Raw genomic sequence first — 14,863 nt, 5'->3', positions numbered from 1 at the left:
TCTTCATATTATCGATTTGGAGTATGGATTGGTTTGGAAATTATTCTTCTTTCAATTTTCTCCTTATTGAAATCCCCTAAATTAGCAATGAAATATTTTATCACACAAAGAATGGCATCTGTAGTTGTTTTGTTTTCACTTTTGATATTAAATAATTTAAAATAATTATAATTGATAATTAATAGTAAGAGGAATTTTGAGATTAAATCAAATTAGATTACGAAAAATTTTAGCTGATTCCTCTATTAATCATATAGCTCGAATATAAGCAAAAATTTCATTAATAAAAATAATTTGATTTTGGCATTTTTGTATTTACTTTCCATATTCACTTTGTATTTACATTATATAAAAATAATGTCTAATTTTAATAGACATTATTTTTATATTTGAAATTTCACAAATTTTTTATTAAAAACAATTATTTTATTCAATAAATCAGTATAAATTAAGAAAATTATTTTTTATTCTATTTTTTTATCAATTTGGGATGTTTACCCCTTTTTCTACGATTTTTCCCTAAATGACTGATAACTGATAGTTTAATTGATAATACATTTTTTTAGTAACTTTTATTCTGAATACTTTTACATTACTTCCATTGTTCTTTTATATTCGAATCACTTCCTCAATGTTAACTTTTTTCAGGAATGAATTAATTTTGATTATCCCCTCAAAATTTAATTTTTGAATTATTTTATAAAATAGATTTACTTTAGTTGGATTACTTAAGGTACAAACTTTCAACCTTCAAAGATGACAAAAGATTTTTATCTAAGCCTTAAAAATTAATTTCACCTTTAAATTTGCAATTTAAAATCATTTTTGACTATAAGACTGTCAGAAATTTTCATTTCGTGAATAAATTCACAATTTATTGCTTATTCTCAGCCATTCCACCGAACAAATGGTTATTCTCGATTTATGATCAGGATTATTAGGTACTTCATTAAGAATTTCAATTCGAGCAGAATTGAGAAACCCTGGAACTTTAATCAAATTTATAATGTTATCGTAACTGCTTATGCTTTTGTTATATTTTTTATAGTTTATCAACTTCAACTTTTCAGACTTCAATGCAAATATATGGAAATTATGATCTATAATAATAATAATAATAATAATAATAATAATAATACTATTTATTTTCCCACAAGACATATAAAATGTACAGGAATGGTCAGTATATAATGCAAGAGCACTAAAACAGAATACAGTCAATTAAAAATAAATATATATAAAAGTCAACATAAAAATACATATACACACATACACTTACACTTATCTACATATGATACATATGATATAACTAGCCATTAAAATATTCTTCCAACGAGTAGAAACATTTTTCTGTCAGGAATTGTTTGAGGGAGCTACTAAATTTTTTTAAATATTTGGCTTCTTTTATATTTTTGGGTAAATGATTGTAAATAGACAGACCCATAATTGTAGGAGCATTTTCGGAGACCTTATATTTTGAGAACGGAATGTGGTAATTTTTTCTTTGGCGTGTATTTACGGAGTGAAAATCTTCCGTCAAAACAAATTTTTGTGTATTATTTAAAATAAAGACGGATATGAGGGTCAAAATTCTAAAATGTTTAAAAAGGTCCCTACAGGAATGTGTACTAGGAACTCTAGCTATTATTCTCACTATTTGTTTTTTATAGAAAATTTTTTTTTTGACAAAATGGAATTTCCCCACAAACATATTCCATACCTAATTCGTGACACAACCTGTGCATGGTATAGAGCCTCTAGCTGAGGTATTTCCAGTATATGTTTGAGATTCCTCAACATGAAACTTAAAGAATTCAATCTTTTCATTAAGTTTGCACAGTGACCTTTCCAGCTTACATTTTCAGCAACAAAGAGTCCAAGAAAATTGGTTTCATCTGTACTGTCAATGGATACATCAACACTCATCTTGATTCTGAGAGGATCACATTTTCTTTAATAGTTATTAAATCGTATAATTTGGGTTTTACAAGCGTTCAAATTCAGAAAATTTGTATTGGAACAGTCCTGCATCAAATCTAGAACTTTTTCTGTATCTTTTTGCATATTAAATTCGTTTTTTTGTGAAATTATCAATGACATGTCATCTGCATACATTGTTAGATGAATGCCTTTCAAAAATTTATCCAGATCGTTAGAGTACAATATGAATAAAATAGGTCCCAGGATTGATCCTTGTGGTACACCAATATTAATGGATTTACTCTCTGAATTGATGAAACCAACTCTTTCAGATTGAATATTTGGAATATATACGAACTGATGACGGTGTTTCAAAAAAGAGGAAATCCATTCTAATATTACACCTCGTAATCCATAATTATACAATTTCGATGTTAACTGATTATGATTGACACAGTCGAATGCCTTGCTGAGATTACAAAAATTCCCAGCAGGGCACTCGCCTGCCTCAATGAATTCTATGACATTTTCAAAAAAAGCGATAATAGCAGTATTAATGGAACGACCAGCTAAAAGGCCCTGCTGATTTTCCGTAAGGATATTGCATTTATACAAAAACGTTAAAAGTCGGTTAAGAAATGAGCACTCAAATACTTTTGAGAAGCTTGATGTTACAGTAATTGGACGATAGTTATTCATATCAGTTGTACATGCCTTCTTGAAGATGGGAATGATTTTTCCAACTTTCAGACATTGTGGAGTCCCCAGATCAAAATTTCCATATATTTAAATGGTTTAAATGGATATTACAGGGTTGCCACGACTTTTGCTCAAATTGGAGACAATTTAATGCGTGAAGTGAAATGAAAATATACATTATGTATATACGCTCGCGCTCCCAATCGGATTTATGATGAACTAAAAATGAATATTAACTTTCATTTTTGGCACTAACTTACTTCCATTGAATTGTCTATTGAATTGTACCATTACTATATATATATATATATATATATATATATATATATATATATATATATATATATATATATATATTTCATTGATGCAACTAATTTTCCTTTATTTTGAGTATTTCAATATTAAATTCTACAAAAAGGATTTGAAGCTTTACATCTTCTATTAATTATCTGCGAGCGCTTTCGACAGTTGGTAGTACTGTCATCATCTGGCACTCCTCAAACTGAACTGGTCATCATGTTGTCTGTCTCTTTATACGGTCAGAGCGTCTTAACTCAGGTATTTCAGGTACTTTAGGTAAATTTGCCTGTATTTGTTCTGCATCAGGTACTCTTCTTGGTGTTAGATCTTCTCTAGGAATGTGTATGGTTTTGTTTACTATATTGAATGTGAGATCTTGTTGTGTTTTGATTTGTACTTGTTCCTCGATAAGTGATTTATGACTGTTGAATTTATGGATGTTTAAGTTTTCCCAAATGTCCATGCGGTTTCCCTTGTTGATTTGTTTTATTAGTTTTATGTTCTCTGGTGGGGGGAAATTAGGTTTGTTTTGCATGGCGTATGTTGCAAGGTTTGATTTATATACTGTTGGATTTATGTATGCCTTTTTGTGCTCATTGTACCTTTGGATCAGTTTTTTATTGCTTTGGCCGATATAGAATTTGTTTCAGTCCCAGCATTGTATACTGTATATTCTGTTTTGGTTTTTGTCTTCTTCTTTTTCATAGTTGTTTATTTTTTGTGTTATCTTCGTGTTCGGCTTGTATGTGATGTTGATGTTCAGTGGTTTGAAAATGTTTGTTAGTTTTTTGGTTTGGTGTCCTACGTACGTAGATGCTGTCCATCGTTGTGTTGTTTTGTCTGTTGGGGTAGCTTGATCCTTGTTCTGTATTTTTTGTTTGATTCTGTTTTCTAGTTTATCTACTTCATATCTTTATTCAGTAGAACACTACTGAATAAAAAATATTATTATTATTATTATTATTATATTATATATATATATATATATATATATATATATATATATATATATATATACAGTGTGACCCATTCAAAATGGAACCACCCCTGTAGAATGTGCATTTTTCAATCAATCTCAATGTTTTTTTATTGAAATATTAAGCATGAAAAACTGTATCTTGACACTAACTTTCACAATTTTAGTTTCATTTCCAAGACACTCTATGGTTTTTTTTGTTTGTCAAAAACGGCAAAAGTTCATTAGGCAATTTTTGTTTTCAAATTTGACTACACCACTGGATTCGTAGTCGTTATAAATCAAAACTGTCAAATTTTCATTAAAAAATATTTGTTAACAATGAAGTTACAACAACTTCAATTTTGGAAACAAAGTATTTGTTTGTAATTTTTATTCAGATTATAGACATATTTGAGATCTGACAACACTGTCATCACCAAGTAGAACACCAGTGAATTTATACAGTGAAAATCCGAAGTTAACAGCTCAATGCGTTCTACAGTTATAACTCCTGAAATATGGTAATGTGAGAGATTTGTGGTGCAAGCGTTTTGTAATAAAAATCTGACTACGCCACTGGATTTGTGGATAATATTCCCTTAAAATCATTCATTTGAGTGTAGGTTACGAGAAGTGAAAATTAAAATAAAAATTGAATAATTGAATAACAGAAAATTAAAAGTTCATTTTCAAGTTACGCCGTAGTAGACCAAGTTCAGAATCTCATGTCATGGGATCTCCCAATTGCGCTTTTACCAAATCTTGATAGAATCTTGAAGTATTAATGGTCATACTTGTAAGCTTTTTGGAAGTTTCCCAATAATAAATAATAGTACTTTTGTAACAGCGCACCTGGAAAATCACATTTTATGAGATTCTGAACTTACTCTACCTTCTTCTATAGCTGATGAAAACAAAATGTATACAAACAATTTTCAAAGTATTTATTCAACAATTAATTGCCATTAAGAAAAAACTGATACTAAAATAAACATTGATTTAAAACTAAACATTCAAATTTTTGTGGCTTTTACCAAACCTCCATTAAGTTCAATACATTTATCGTATCTCTTCCGAATATTGTTTACACTATTTCTTATTTGTTGAACTGTAATTTCGGCACAAGCTTGTCGTATCCTTTGCATGAGTTCAGCTCGATTCGTTGGTCTTGTTCTGTATACTTTTTGTGTCAGAATACCCCACAGAAAAAAGTCTAATATTGTTAGATCAGGCGATCTAGGTGGCCATTCAATTAAGTCACTACCTCGTCCTATCCAATGATTTGGAAACTGGTTATTTAGCCACTCTTTAACAATCCTCGAATTGTGCACGGAACAGCCGTCGAGCTGAAAATATAAATTTACTTGTTCCGCAAGAGGCATTTCATCTATTTCGTCCGATAATTGGTTATTTAGAAATTCCAAAAAATTTTGCCCGTTTATGTTTCCATCAAAAAAATATGGACCTATTATTCTATTTTGTACTATACCACACCAAACGTTAACTTTTTCGGAATATTGACGTTTACAATTTATGATCCAGTGCGGATTTTCCGTAGCCCAATACCGAGCATTTTGCGATGAAACTACCCCATTGGTGCTGAAAGAAGCTTCATCACTAAACATTATGCAGTTTAAAAAATTTCTTGTATTCAGGTACTCGCCTTGTGCCCACAAACAAAATTCCATACGTTTCACTTCATCACCTGCCTTTAAAGAGTGAAGAAATTTAGGTTTAAATGCTCTCATTTTCTTTTGTTTAAGACATCGTCGAATAGTCTCTCTCGGTAAGTTTAAATCCAAACTGGCGACTCGTAAACTTCTGTTTGGGTGGTTTCTAAAATAATCTGAAACAGCACCTTCGTTTAAATTTCTTCTTCGGTGATTATTTTTTAAAATATGTTTGCTGACTGCACCGGTTTCTTTAAATGTTTTGTTAATTTTACTGACGGTGCTTCTGTCAATGGGAAGTCGATTTGGATGTCTGTGATTAAATATCCTAGCTGCTTCTCTTTCACTATGATAATTGTCCCCAGAAATTCTCACAATTTCAATTCTTTCTTCTAATGATAATTGCAAAGCCATTATTAAATGCACGTAACTAACAACTATTATTTTATTTATGATTAACTGTCAAAATCACAGCCTACTGTTGATTTATTATAAAACCTTTGCATAATGAGTTCAGCTTCCTCAAATTATTGATATCTCCTCTGAAAGATTGTTTTAGCTGAGTTATGAAGTATTTACAGGGAACAATTTTTGTCCTGCTCTCTGTTTTATTATTGAATAAATGATATCCATGCTTTAAATCAATTTGATTTTAGCGGCTATGCGGAAGAATGTACTAAGTACTGCATAACTTGAAAATGAATTTTAATTTTCTGTTATTCTAGAATACACTTCTCGTAACCTACACTCAAATGAATGATTTTAAGGGAATATTATCCACAAATCCAGTGGCGTAGTCAGATTTTTATTACAAAACGCTTGCACCACAAATCTCTCACATTACCATATTTTCAGGAGTTATAACTGTAGAACGCATTGAGCTGTTGACTTCGGATTTTCACTGTACAAATTCACTGGTGTTCTACTTGGTGATGACAGTGTTGTCAGATCTCAAATATGTCTATAATCTGAATAAAAATTACAAACAAATACTTTGTTTCCAAAATTGAAGTTGTTGTAACTTCGTTGTTAACAAATATTTTTTAATGAAAATTTGACAGTTTTGATTTATAACGACTACGAATCCAGTGGTGTAGTCAAATTTGAAAACAAAAATTGCCTAATAAACTTTTGCCGTTTTTGACAAACAAAAAAACCATAGAGTGCCTTGGAAATGAAACTAAAATTGTGAAAGTTAGTGTCAAGATACAGTTTTTCATGCTTAATATTTCAATAAAAAAACATTGAGATTGATTGAAAAATGCACATTCTACAGGGGTGGTTCCATTTTAAATGGGTCACACTGTATATGCAACAAATATATTTCATTGAATACAATGTATATAATGTTCCTAATGATGTGTGAATAACAAATATGCAGTATCTATATGTAGGTAGGTTTTACATATGCCAACACTGGATGAAGAACACACAAGGTTTGACTACGAGAATGATTTGTTCGGGAATTGATATTAATTTGATTGGCGCCCGCTTATGTTTCAATCGTTCGATGAATAGTAATACGGGGAGTCGCACGGAGCCATTTTATGACTTGAGTTTTAAATTTGTATGTTTTTTGTTTCATATGGAAGAATGAGGTCATGAACTTTCAGTGCAGTATAACAATGATTTCTAGAAACTATTGACTTTTTAATGGATTTCTTTATTGTTACTTTGGTTTTGTTTCTTGTCTCATAGCTATGTTCTCCATATCGAATATCGTTTTTATTTTTGAATTGGTGAATCAGTAGAGTTTGACAGTAAATTTGTCTAATGGCTAACATGCCAAATTCCTGGTATAGTTATTCACTTGAGTATGTTTTTGGTTTATTAAATATAATTTTAAGTAACCATTTCTGTAAAACTTCGAGGTTCTTTAGGTGAGTTCTGTTGACACTTCCCCATCCTATTATACCGTAGCTAAGCTGTGATTGGATGTGTGAGTAATAAAGAATTTCAGTTGAGACAAAGTTAAAAATTGTTTTGAACTTCGGTAGCAGCATCCTTAGTTTGTTAATCAAGTATTTTATTTGCAGATCCCATCTGAAATGCCTATCTATTATAATGCCAAAGTACTTCATGCTAGCTGCTTCCTTGAGCGTGATTATTTCATTTCGGTTTCTGTTTATTGTTAGTAAGTCGAATTTTGGTAACTGATTTTTATAAGTTGTAAACGGGAGGTATTTGGTTTTATCGGCATTCACCGTGAGGATATTCCCATCAAACCAATTTTGTATTAGCTGAAAGTCTTTTTCGGAGGTTTCCTTCAATTTTTCCCAAGAGTTGGCGCTGTAGATAACTATAGTATCATCTGCAAAACTTATTATTTTACCGTTTTTAAATATGTTGAGTAGATTATTTAGATGTAGGTTAAATAAAATTGGTTCCAGCACGGTGCCCTGGGGGCAGGGCCGTAGCGAAAAGAAATACCAGGGGGGGGAGGGAATCCAAATTTTCCCAACCCCACCAGCAAAATTTCCCAACTTTCGAAAAAATGAAAGCCGAGGAATAAGTTACTGCTATAATATATTAATTTTCTTACTTAGCATCCAAAGATTGGCTGAATGCTTATGCCTGTTAGGATGCACAAACAAAAATAAATTTTGGTAATTATAAAAATAATAATGGGAATTATTCTACTTTGGACCAAGGTACTTTGTCTTCCACCATGTATAGGAATATTCAATACAAATGAAAAGAAACAACACTTAAATAATAGTGTGCTTATTGTTTTCTACTATTATATTTTCTATCTTAACGGCCCGAAATTTCCCAACTTTTTCAAGTCGAAAAAACAGCGAAAAGTTGGGAATTTTGTAAAATTGTCAATACAAAATTTGTGGACTGTCTTGACTGAATTGTATTTCTTAATCAAAATATTGCATTTTTGCATTTTTTATTAGCAGATTCAGCTTGTTCCTATATTTTCTATAAGTGTTTTGAATATTTTCGTTATTTGGATAACGTTTTTCTTGTTTACATAGTTGTTTTTTTTTTTGTTCACCGATACAATGATTGCCTTTGTTATCCAAGATTTCTTTTTATCAGAATACTTTAATTTTACTAGTTTTGTGTATTTACTTGTAATTGACTTGATTTTCTGTATTATTTTTTCAGTGATTTCTTCAACTTCATGAACTGTTGTGAGAATATCCCTGTTTTCGTTATCAAGATTTTTTTTCAGATTTTTGTAATCCAAATCCAAATAATAAAAAATTATTCAATTCAATTCATTCATTGGTTTTACAGATTAGAGTGAAAGTAATATAAAACACATCACAAATTACATATAGGTAGACATTCACATTTGAAACTGAAATTAAGTAAATTAAAATATATTATTGAATGAAAGTATCCAATTAGCTGGAATAAAATTCTTCAATATTATAAAACATTTTCGACAACAGAAAAGTTTTAAGATGGTTTCTTACTTTAAAGTCAGTAGTTTCAAATTATTTCAAGGTGTTTTTAGATGGTCGTTAAATCTGGTTGAATAACTGGGATCATTACTATGAGTGCTAATGCTTTTTTAATTTTTAAATATGTAACAAGATATTTCTAGAATATACAGGCAAGAGAGGGGAATTATTTTTAGATTGGCAAATAATGGTCTGCATGATTCTCTTCGTCTTTTATTCAATAAATTTGTAAGGCATTTTTTCTGCAGTACAAATAATTTCTGAGCTGCTGATGATAAACCCCATAATATGATTCCATATGTAAGTCGTGACTGAATTTCAGCATAAAAAATGTTTTTAGTACAAGTTGAGAACATTTCATATGTATTTCAGTTGGTATATTTTGCTGATTAGTTTGGACATTTTTTCTCTGATATGGAATTCCCAATCTAATGTGTCATTCATAATTATTCCTAAAAATTTTAAGTTTTCACATTACTATAGTTTCACTTCTCCCATTTTAATTCCTATGTTTTCAATCCTCTTTTGTCTAGATGAAATATTGAAAAATTTGTTTTACCAGAATTGACATATAATTTGTTTGTTGAGAACCAGAGTATAATTCTTGTCATTAAATAATTACAATTTTGCTGGATGGCTTCTAAGGAGTCTTTTTCTACTAGGATCGATAGATCATCTGCGTAAAGTGTTAGTTTGTATTCATCTAAGAATTTAACTGTATCTGCTATATATAAAGATAACAATATAGGTGCAAGGACACTTCCCTGCGGTACCCCTACATTTATCGATATGAAATCTGAGCAGTATATGCTGTTTTGTCCATCATCCTTAATATAAGATATCTGTACATATCGAGATAAGACCGAAACCATTGATGTGTATTTCCTCTGATCCCATAAATCCAAAGCTTTTCTAACCATCGATTGTGTGGAATCAAACGCTTTGCTCAGATCGCAGTATATACCAATTGAACATCTTTTTTGCCCAATTTCTTTAATTTGTCTATATATGTTTGTGTTGTTGCTGTTGTGGTTGATTTGGATTTTCTGAATCCATGTTGTTCATCTGGTATCAGATTAAATCTCACAATGAAGGTCAACCTCTCTAACATGCAATACTCAAATAGTTTCGCAAACCTGATGCAAGAGACAATGGTCTATAGTTTTCTGGTAAATTTTTCGATTCTTTTTTATATAAGGGGATCACCTTCGCTACTTTAAAGGACTCTGGAAAAATTCCTGTTTATATTGAGGAGTTCATTGTATGACAAAATGGATCAACTAAGTCTTCTGCAAATTATTTAATTATATTGTTAGGCAGGTCATCAGGGCCAGAGGAATGCTTGTTTTTAAGTGTCGTAAAAATATATTTAATTTCTGATTCTGTATATGGGAGTACCACTATTGAATTCATGATATTTCTCTGAGTAGGGGCAACATTCCCTCCTACATCTGGTATATTATGTATTACTTTCTTTGGTGCATCAATGAAGAAATTATTAAAGGTATTTGCCACAGTTACAGGTGAAGTGATCTCTTCATTTTCATGTATCAGCTCAATGTTAGGTTTAGAATTGGATTTACTTTTCAGTTCATTTATGATAGACCAGGAAGTTTTACTTTTGTTTTCGGAGTTCTGAATTCTGAATTAAATTATGTTATAATAGAGTCAGAGTCACAGAACACAGAAGATATTTGATTGAACATAGAACTCATATAATTATACGCTATACAAGAGGTATGAGTTGTGTGTTGTGTGAATTCATGCCTCATGCTGATGCTAAGAATGCGAGGTTATTGTTTTCAGTTACCGGGCTATGCGAGCGACAAGTGCAGTGTTCTTCTTCACTTTCTCAATTTCAGATTTGTCATAAAAAAATAGAAATCACCAAAATATCACAGAAATATGAAAAATGATCACCACATTGACATGAAATCACCGAATCTGGTGATAAATCAACAGCATTTGCAACATAGAGAAGACATTACAGAACAAAAGAAAGTGAAGAAAAATGAAAATAATCACATGTTTAGAAACAGAACTACCAGTCTCCGGATGAACGCTCAAAACATATTCGACTTGTGAACCATTTCTGTTCTGTTAATATATCATTCCAGCTTTGTTGGATTCAGTGTTACATGAAGGCTAGCGCATGTGATTTCTTGAGTATGGGATCATTCGAATTAAAAATAATCGGTCATTCGATTATTACAATCACTCGAGATATCTCGAGATGTCATATGGAATCATTCGAATGATTCAGATCATTCGAATGTTGAATATATCGAAACAAATTAGTAGTGAGTGAAATTGTCGAAAACAGTATTAAAGGCTTGCGCCGCTACGCATCAGTGCAGTGCCGGCCTATATACCGATACTTCTTTGTAGGATGTGGTGAAATACAGGTTTGGGCTGAAAATGTTCAGAAATTTGTTGACGATAAACTTTGAATAATTACAAGTACAAACTTTATTGAAATTTAATGGTTGCTTGTGGCTTGTTAAAAAATATTGAAAACAATCGAAAAATAAAAGTCCTCACAAAAATGAAAATAAATTATATGTGGGTTTAAATTGGTAGTGTTACCAAAAAACTAGCAAATTCGACACTGAACTTGACCATGTTCTATTTTGTCGAAATGTTCCCAAACAATAGATTTCTTAGCTCCAGTCCGTATTGTTCAATATTAAAACAGTAATAATAATGGAATAAAGGTATCAACTACACAATAAGTAAAAGTAGAAAAAATAATGGAATATATGAGAATAAAGGTTTCAACTACACAATAAGTAAGAGTAGAAAAAATAATGGAATATATGAGTACCTAATAACAGAAATTTCGTTGCAACGGCTTCGAATCCTCCAAACTGAAAATTATTGCCACTGTTTCGAATTCAATGCTCTCTGTTTGTATTCTCAGTGCTACAAATTCAAACAATCCTAATTCATAAAATAATCCAGTTCATTCCGAATTTCGCCATTAACACGGCACATGGCGTTTAACATGGTACATGACCCCATGAGCATCTAGATACGTGCTTATTGCTCACATCCCCGGATATCGAATTAAATCGGTGAGTGACGAGTAACGTAGTATCCGAGTGATTTCATTCGAATGATATTTCGATTTTTGGGATCACTCGAGTACTCATCAATCGATTCTCAGAATCATCCAATTATTCCCATCACTACTTGACTACTCTGTTCATTTGTTATTGATATGGAATGTCATGTTAATTGTCAACGCTGTTGCCAAAATTGAATATTGAAAATGACAATGAAAAATAAATACAATGAAAACAGCAAATGAAATTTAAAACTCAGAAAAAACATGTGCTGCGACTAGAATTTCGTGGTCGAATGGAACCAGAAGTACAACACGTTTCGTTAGATACTGCGGCATACGTCACCAGTGGCATGTTATATATCGAACTGTCGGTACGAACAATGACAAATATACAGAGTAGTTAACATAGAGAATATACAGATACATCAATTGAAATCGTCATTGGGTGTCAGGCTCGAAATGTTCTGTCTTGATATCTTTCAATAATACTGATTATTTACTTAGGTTGTTTCATGTATAACCTAACATCAATACTGTACACATGACTAACAACTTGCACCAACTACAACAATAGTTCTTCATACACGCTTTGTTCAATCTGAAACAAGTTATATAATTGAAATTTGAAAAGCAGTAATTTTTTTATATAATTTCGAAGTTGGCTATTCGTACGACACATAAACTGGTTTTAGGAGATTGGCACTACATTCATATAGTCGTCCGTCGTCTCCGTATTATTGGTAACATGTTTAAAACTTGAAAATGTGTTCTGTCATTTCATATTTGTGATAGTTGACGTTTGGTGTTTTGTGAGCGCGCCATTTTGGAGTTGAAGAGAAAGCGACGCTGAGTTTTACGTATCGAAGAAATACTTTTAAACAGTGTACAAATAGTGCTAAAAAATGGTTGACAAAATTGAAATGAGCCTTGACGACATCATAAAATCAAACAAAAATCCCCGAGGGCGTGGTGGACGAAGAGGTGGCCGAAGTCGTGGTAGTGGAGGAGGAGGTAATCAACGCCGAGGAAATTTTAGAAACTCCGGTCGATCTGGTTCGTCAGGAACTGCTTCAAGAGGTCGAGGACGCGGTGGAATTTCTCGAAGTTATACTCGGGTAAATAAATTTAAAACTTTATGTAATGAATTTGTTCTCTTTTGAGGCTCAGGCTAGATTGTCATGGATTCTGTCTAAAAAGTTCGCAACGAGTATAACGTGCTGACTACCACAACTTGTTTCTTTAGGGAGATGTAAACAGTGCATGGAAGCATGATCTTTTTGAGGGGTACGGACCCCGTAAAGTGGCTGTAGCTAGAGCAGCCGTACAAGCCACGATGGGACCAACGAAGCTTATGGTATCTAATTTAGACTTTGGGGTTTCTGACTCTGATATTCAGGAGCTTTTCGCTGAGTTTGGACCCCTTAAAAGTGCTGCTGTTCATTATGACAGATCGGGCAGATCATTGGGAACTGCTGATGTTATTTTTGAGAGAAGAAGTGATGCAATCAAAGCTATGAAACAGTACAACGGAGTGCCTCTGGATGGGCGAGCTATGAACATTCAACTAACTACGTCAGAAATACCCAGCCCCATGAGAAGACCTGTAGGTGAAAGGAAGTTTCAAAATAGAAGTCCAAGAGGGGGAAGATCTAGACCAAGTAGTAGAGGTTGGTATTACAATAGGCCTAAAAAGTTAGTTGTTAATTTCAGGGCAATATATCTGTGCTTCTTGGAGAGATATATTCTTAGATGACTAGCTTGTTGAAAGGCATACTTAATGGAGTAGCGGCTAAATATCAGTTTCTTATTTGTACAAGAATCTATGAGTTAATATATCAGCAACTTACTGCCAGCGATAAAATCTCAAAATGTTCTTTTCATGACGACTTTCATTCATTCACCTTTCATATCTACACAAATAAATCGGTCATAGAAATCAGCAACTTACCAAAATGAATTTACCTTACATATTATAGGTTACCCCAAATTGATATGCATTTTTTGGAAGACTGAAGATGAAGCCTTTTTCTATTTCTTATCGATACTTCATGATCTGCCTTATCAACAGCTTATATGTACATATAATTTGGTTAGGGTTATTTTCAATTTGTTTCACAAATTATTCATATATTTAATGTACATTTCATTTGTCTCAGGTCGAGGGGGTGGGCGGAACGTGAGAAATCAGAGAAAGCCACCTACAGCTGAAGAACTAGATGCAGAACTGGAAGCCTACTCTAGTGCAATGAAGTAGGAGCACAAGTTTGTGTTGTTTGTTTTTTTTTCAGACAGTCATGTGTGAAACGCTGCTTGTGTGATTTATCAATTTTAAATGAAGGATACAACAAATGTTAGTTTTTCAAAAAGTATTCCAACTTGAGCCTTAATGAAGTGAGTTTAATTTTTTATTGAACAGCGTCTCCTCATTTATAACTTGTTACTTGTAAATTTTATGACTAGAATAATAAATGTAAGTTGAAATATCATGGCAATTTTATGTAACTTCTAGTACTAACAAGAACCTTTAAAGGGTAAACCAATTTAGATAGTTCTTCGGTTCAAATTGTTTGTTCATAAAATTTAATGAATAAGTGTTTCATTCTTCAGAAAACATAACCTTTAGGTAGATAAACTCTGTTGAAATTTCTTTTGAAAAAAATATATAAATGAGACATAACTTTGTAGTCAATGATTGTCTTCTGTTTGTTTGTTCATGAAATTTAGTAAATAAATAGTTTATTATAACAATGTATAACTTTGAGTTAGATGATACACTCTTAATACTTCATTTGTGAAAAATATGTCTCGACTAATTGAGTATTTAAGTTGC

The 14,863-nt window shown here is 31.8% G+C and overlaps 1 protein-coding gene across 1 annotated transcript; it reads left to right on the top strand.

Annotated features, from left to right (window-relative positions):
* Nucleotides 1-12,817: 12,817 nt before the first annotated feature.
* Ref1 (RNA and export factor binding protein 1) lies at nt 12,818-14,519 on the top strand. Its single transcript, XM_023163927.2, has 3 exons — nt 12,818-13,148; nt 13,277-13,700; nt 14,190-14,519. The coding sequence occupies exons 1-3, from the start codon at nt 12,936-12,938 to the stop codon at nt 14,285-14,287; spliced, it is 735 nt and encodes a 244-aa protein (XP_023019695.1). The 5' UTR covers nt 12,818-12,935; the 3' UTR covers nt 14,288-14,519.
* Nucleotides 14,520-14,863: the final 344 nt, after the last annotated feature.

The sequence above is a fragment of the Leptinotarsa decemlineata genome, unplaced genomic scaffold (genome assembly GCF_025532065.1).
Source record: "Leptinotarsa decemlineata unplaced genomic scaffold, Ldec_3_MD MMD2_tig00001019_RagTag_RagTag, whole genome shotgun sequence".
Taxonomy (NCBI): Eukaryota; Metazoa; Arthropoda; class Insecta; order Coleoptera; family Chrysomelidae; genus Leptinotarsa; species Leptinotarsa decemlineata.
Note: the sequence above shows the minus strand (reverse complement) of the source record. Positions and strands in the feature narration are given on the sequence as shown.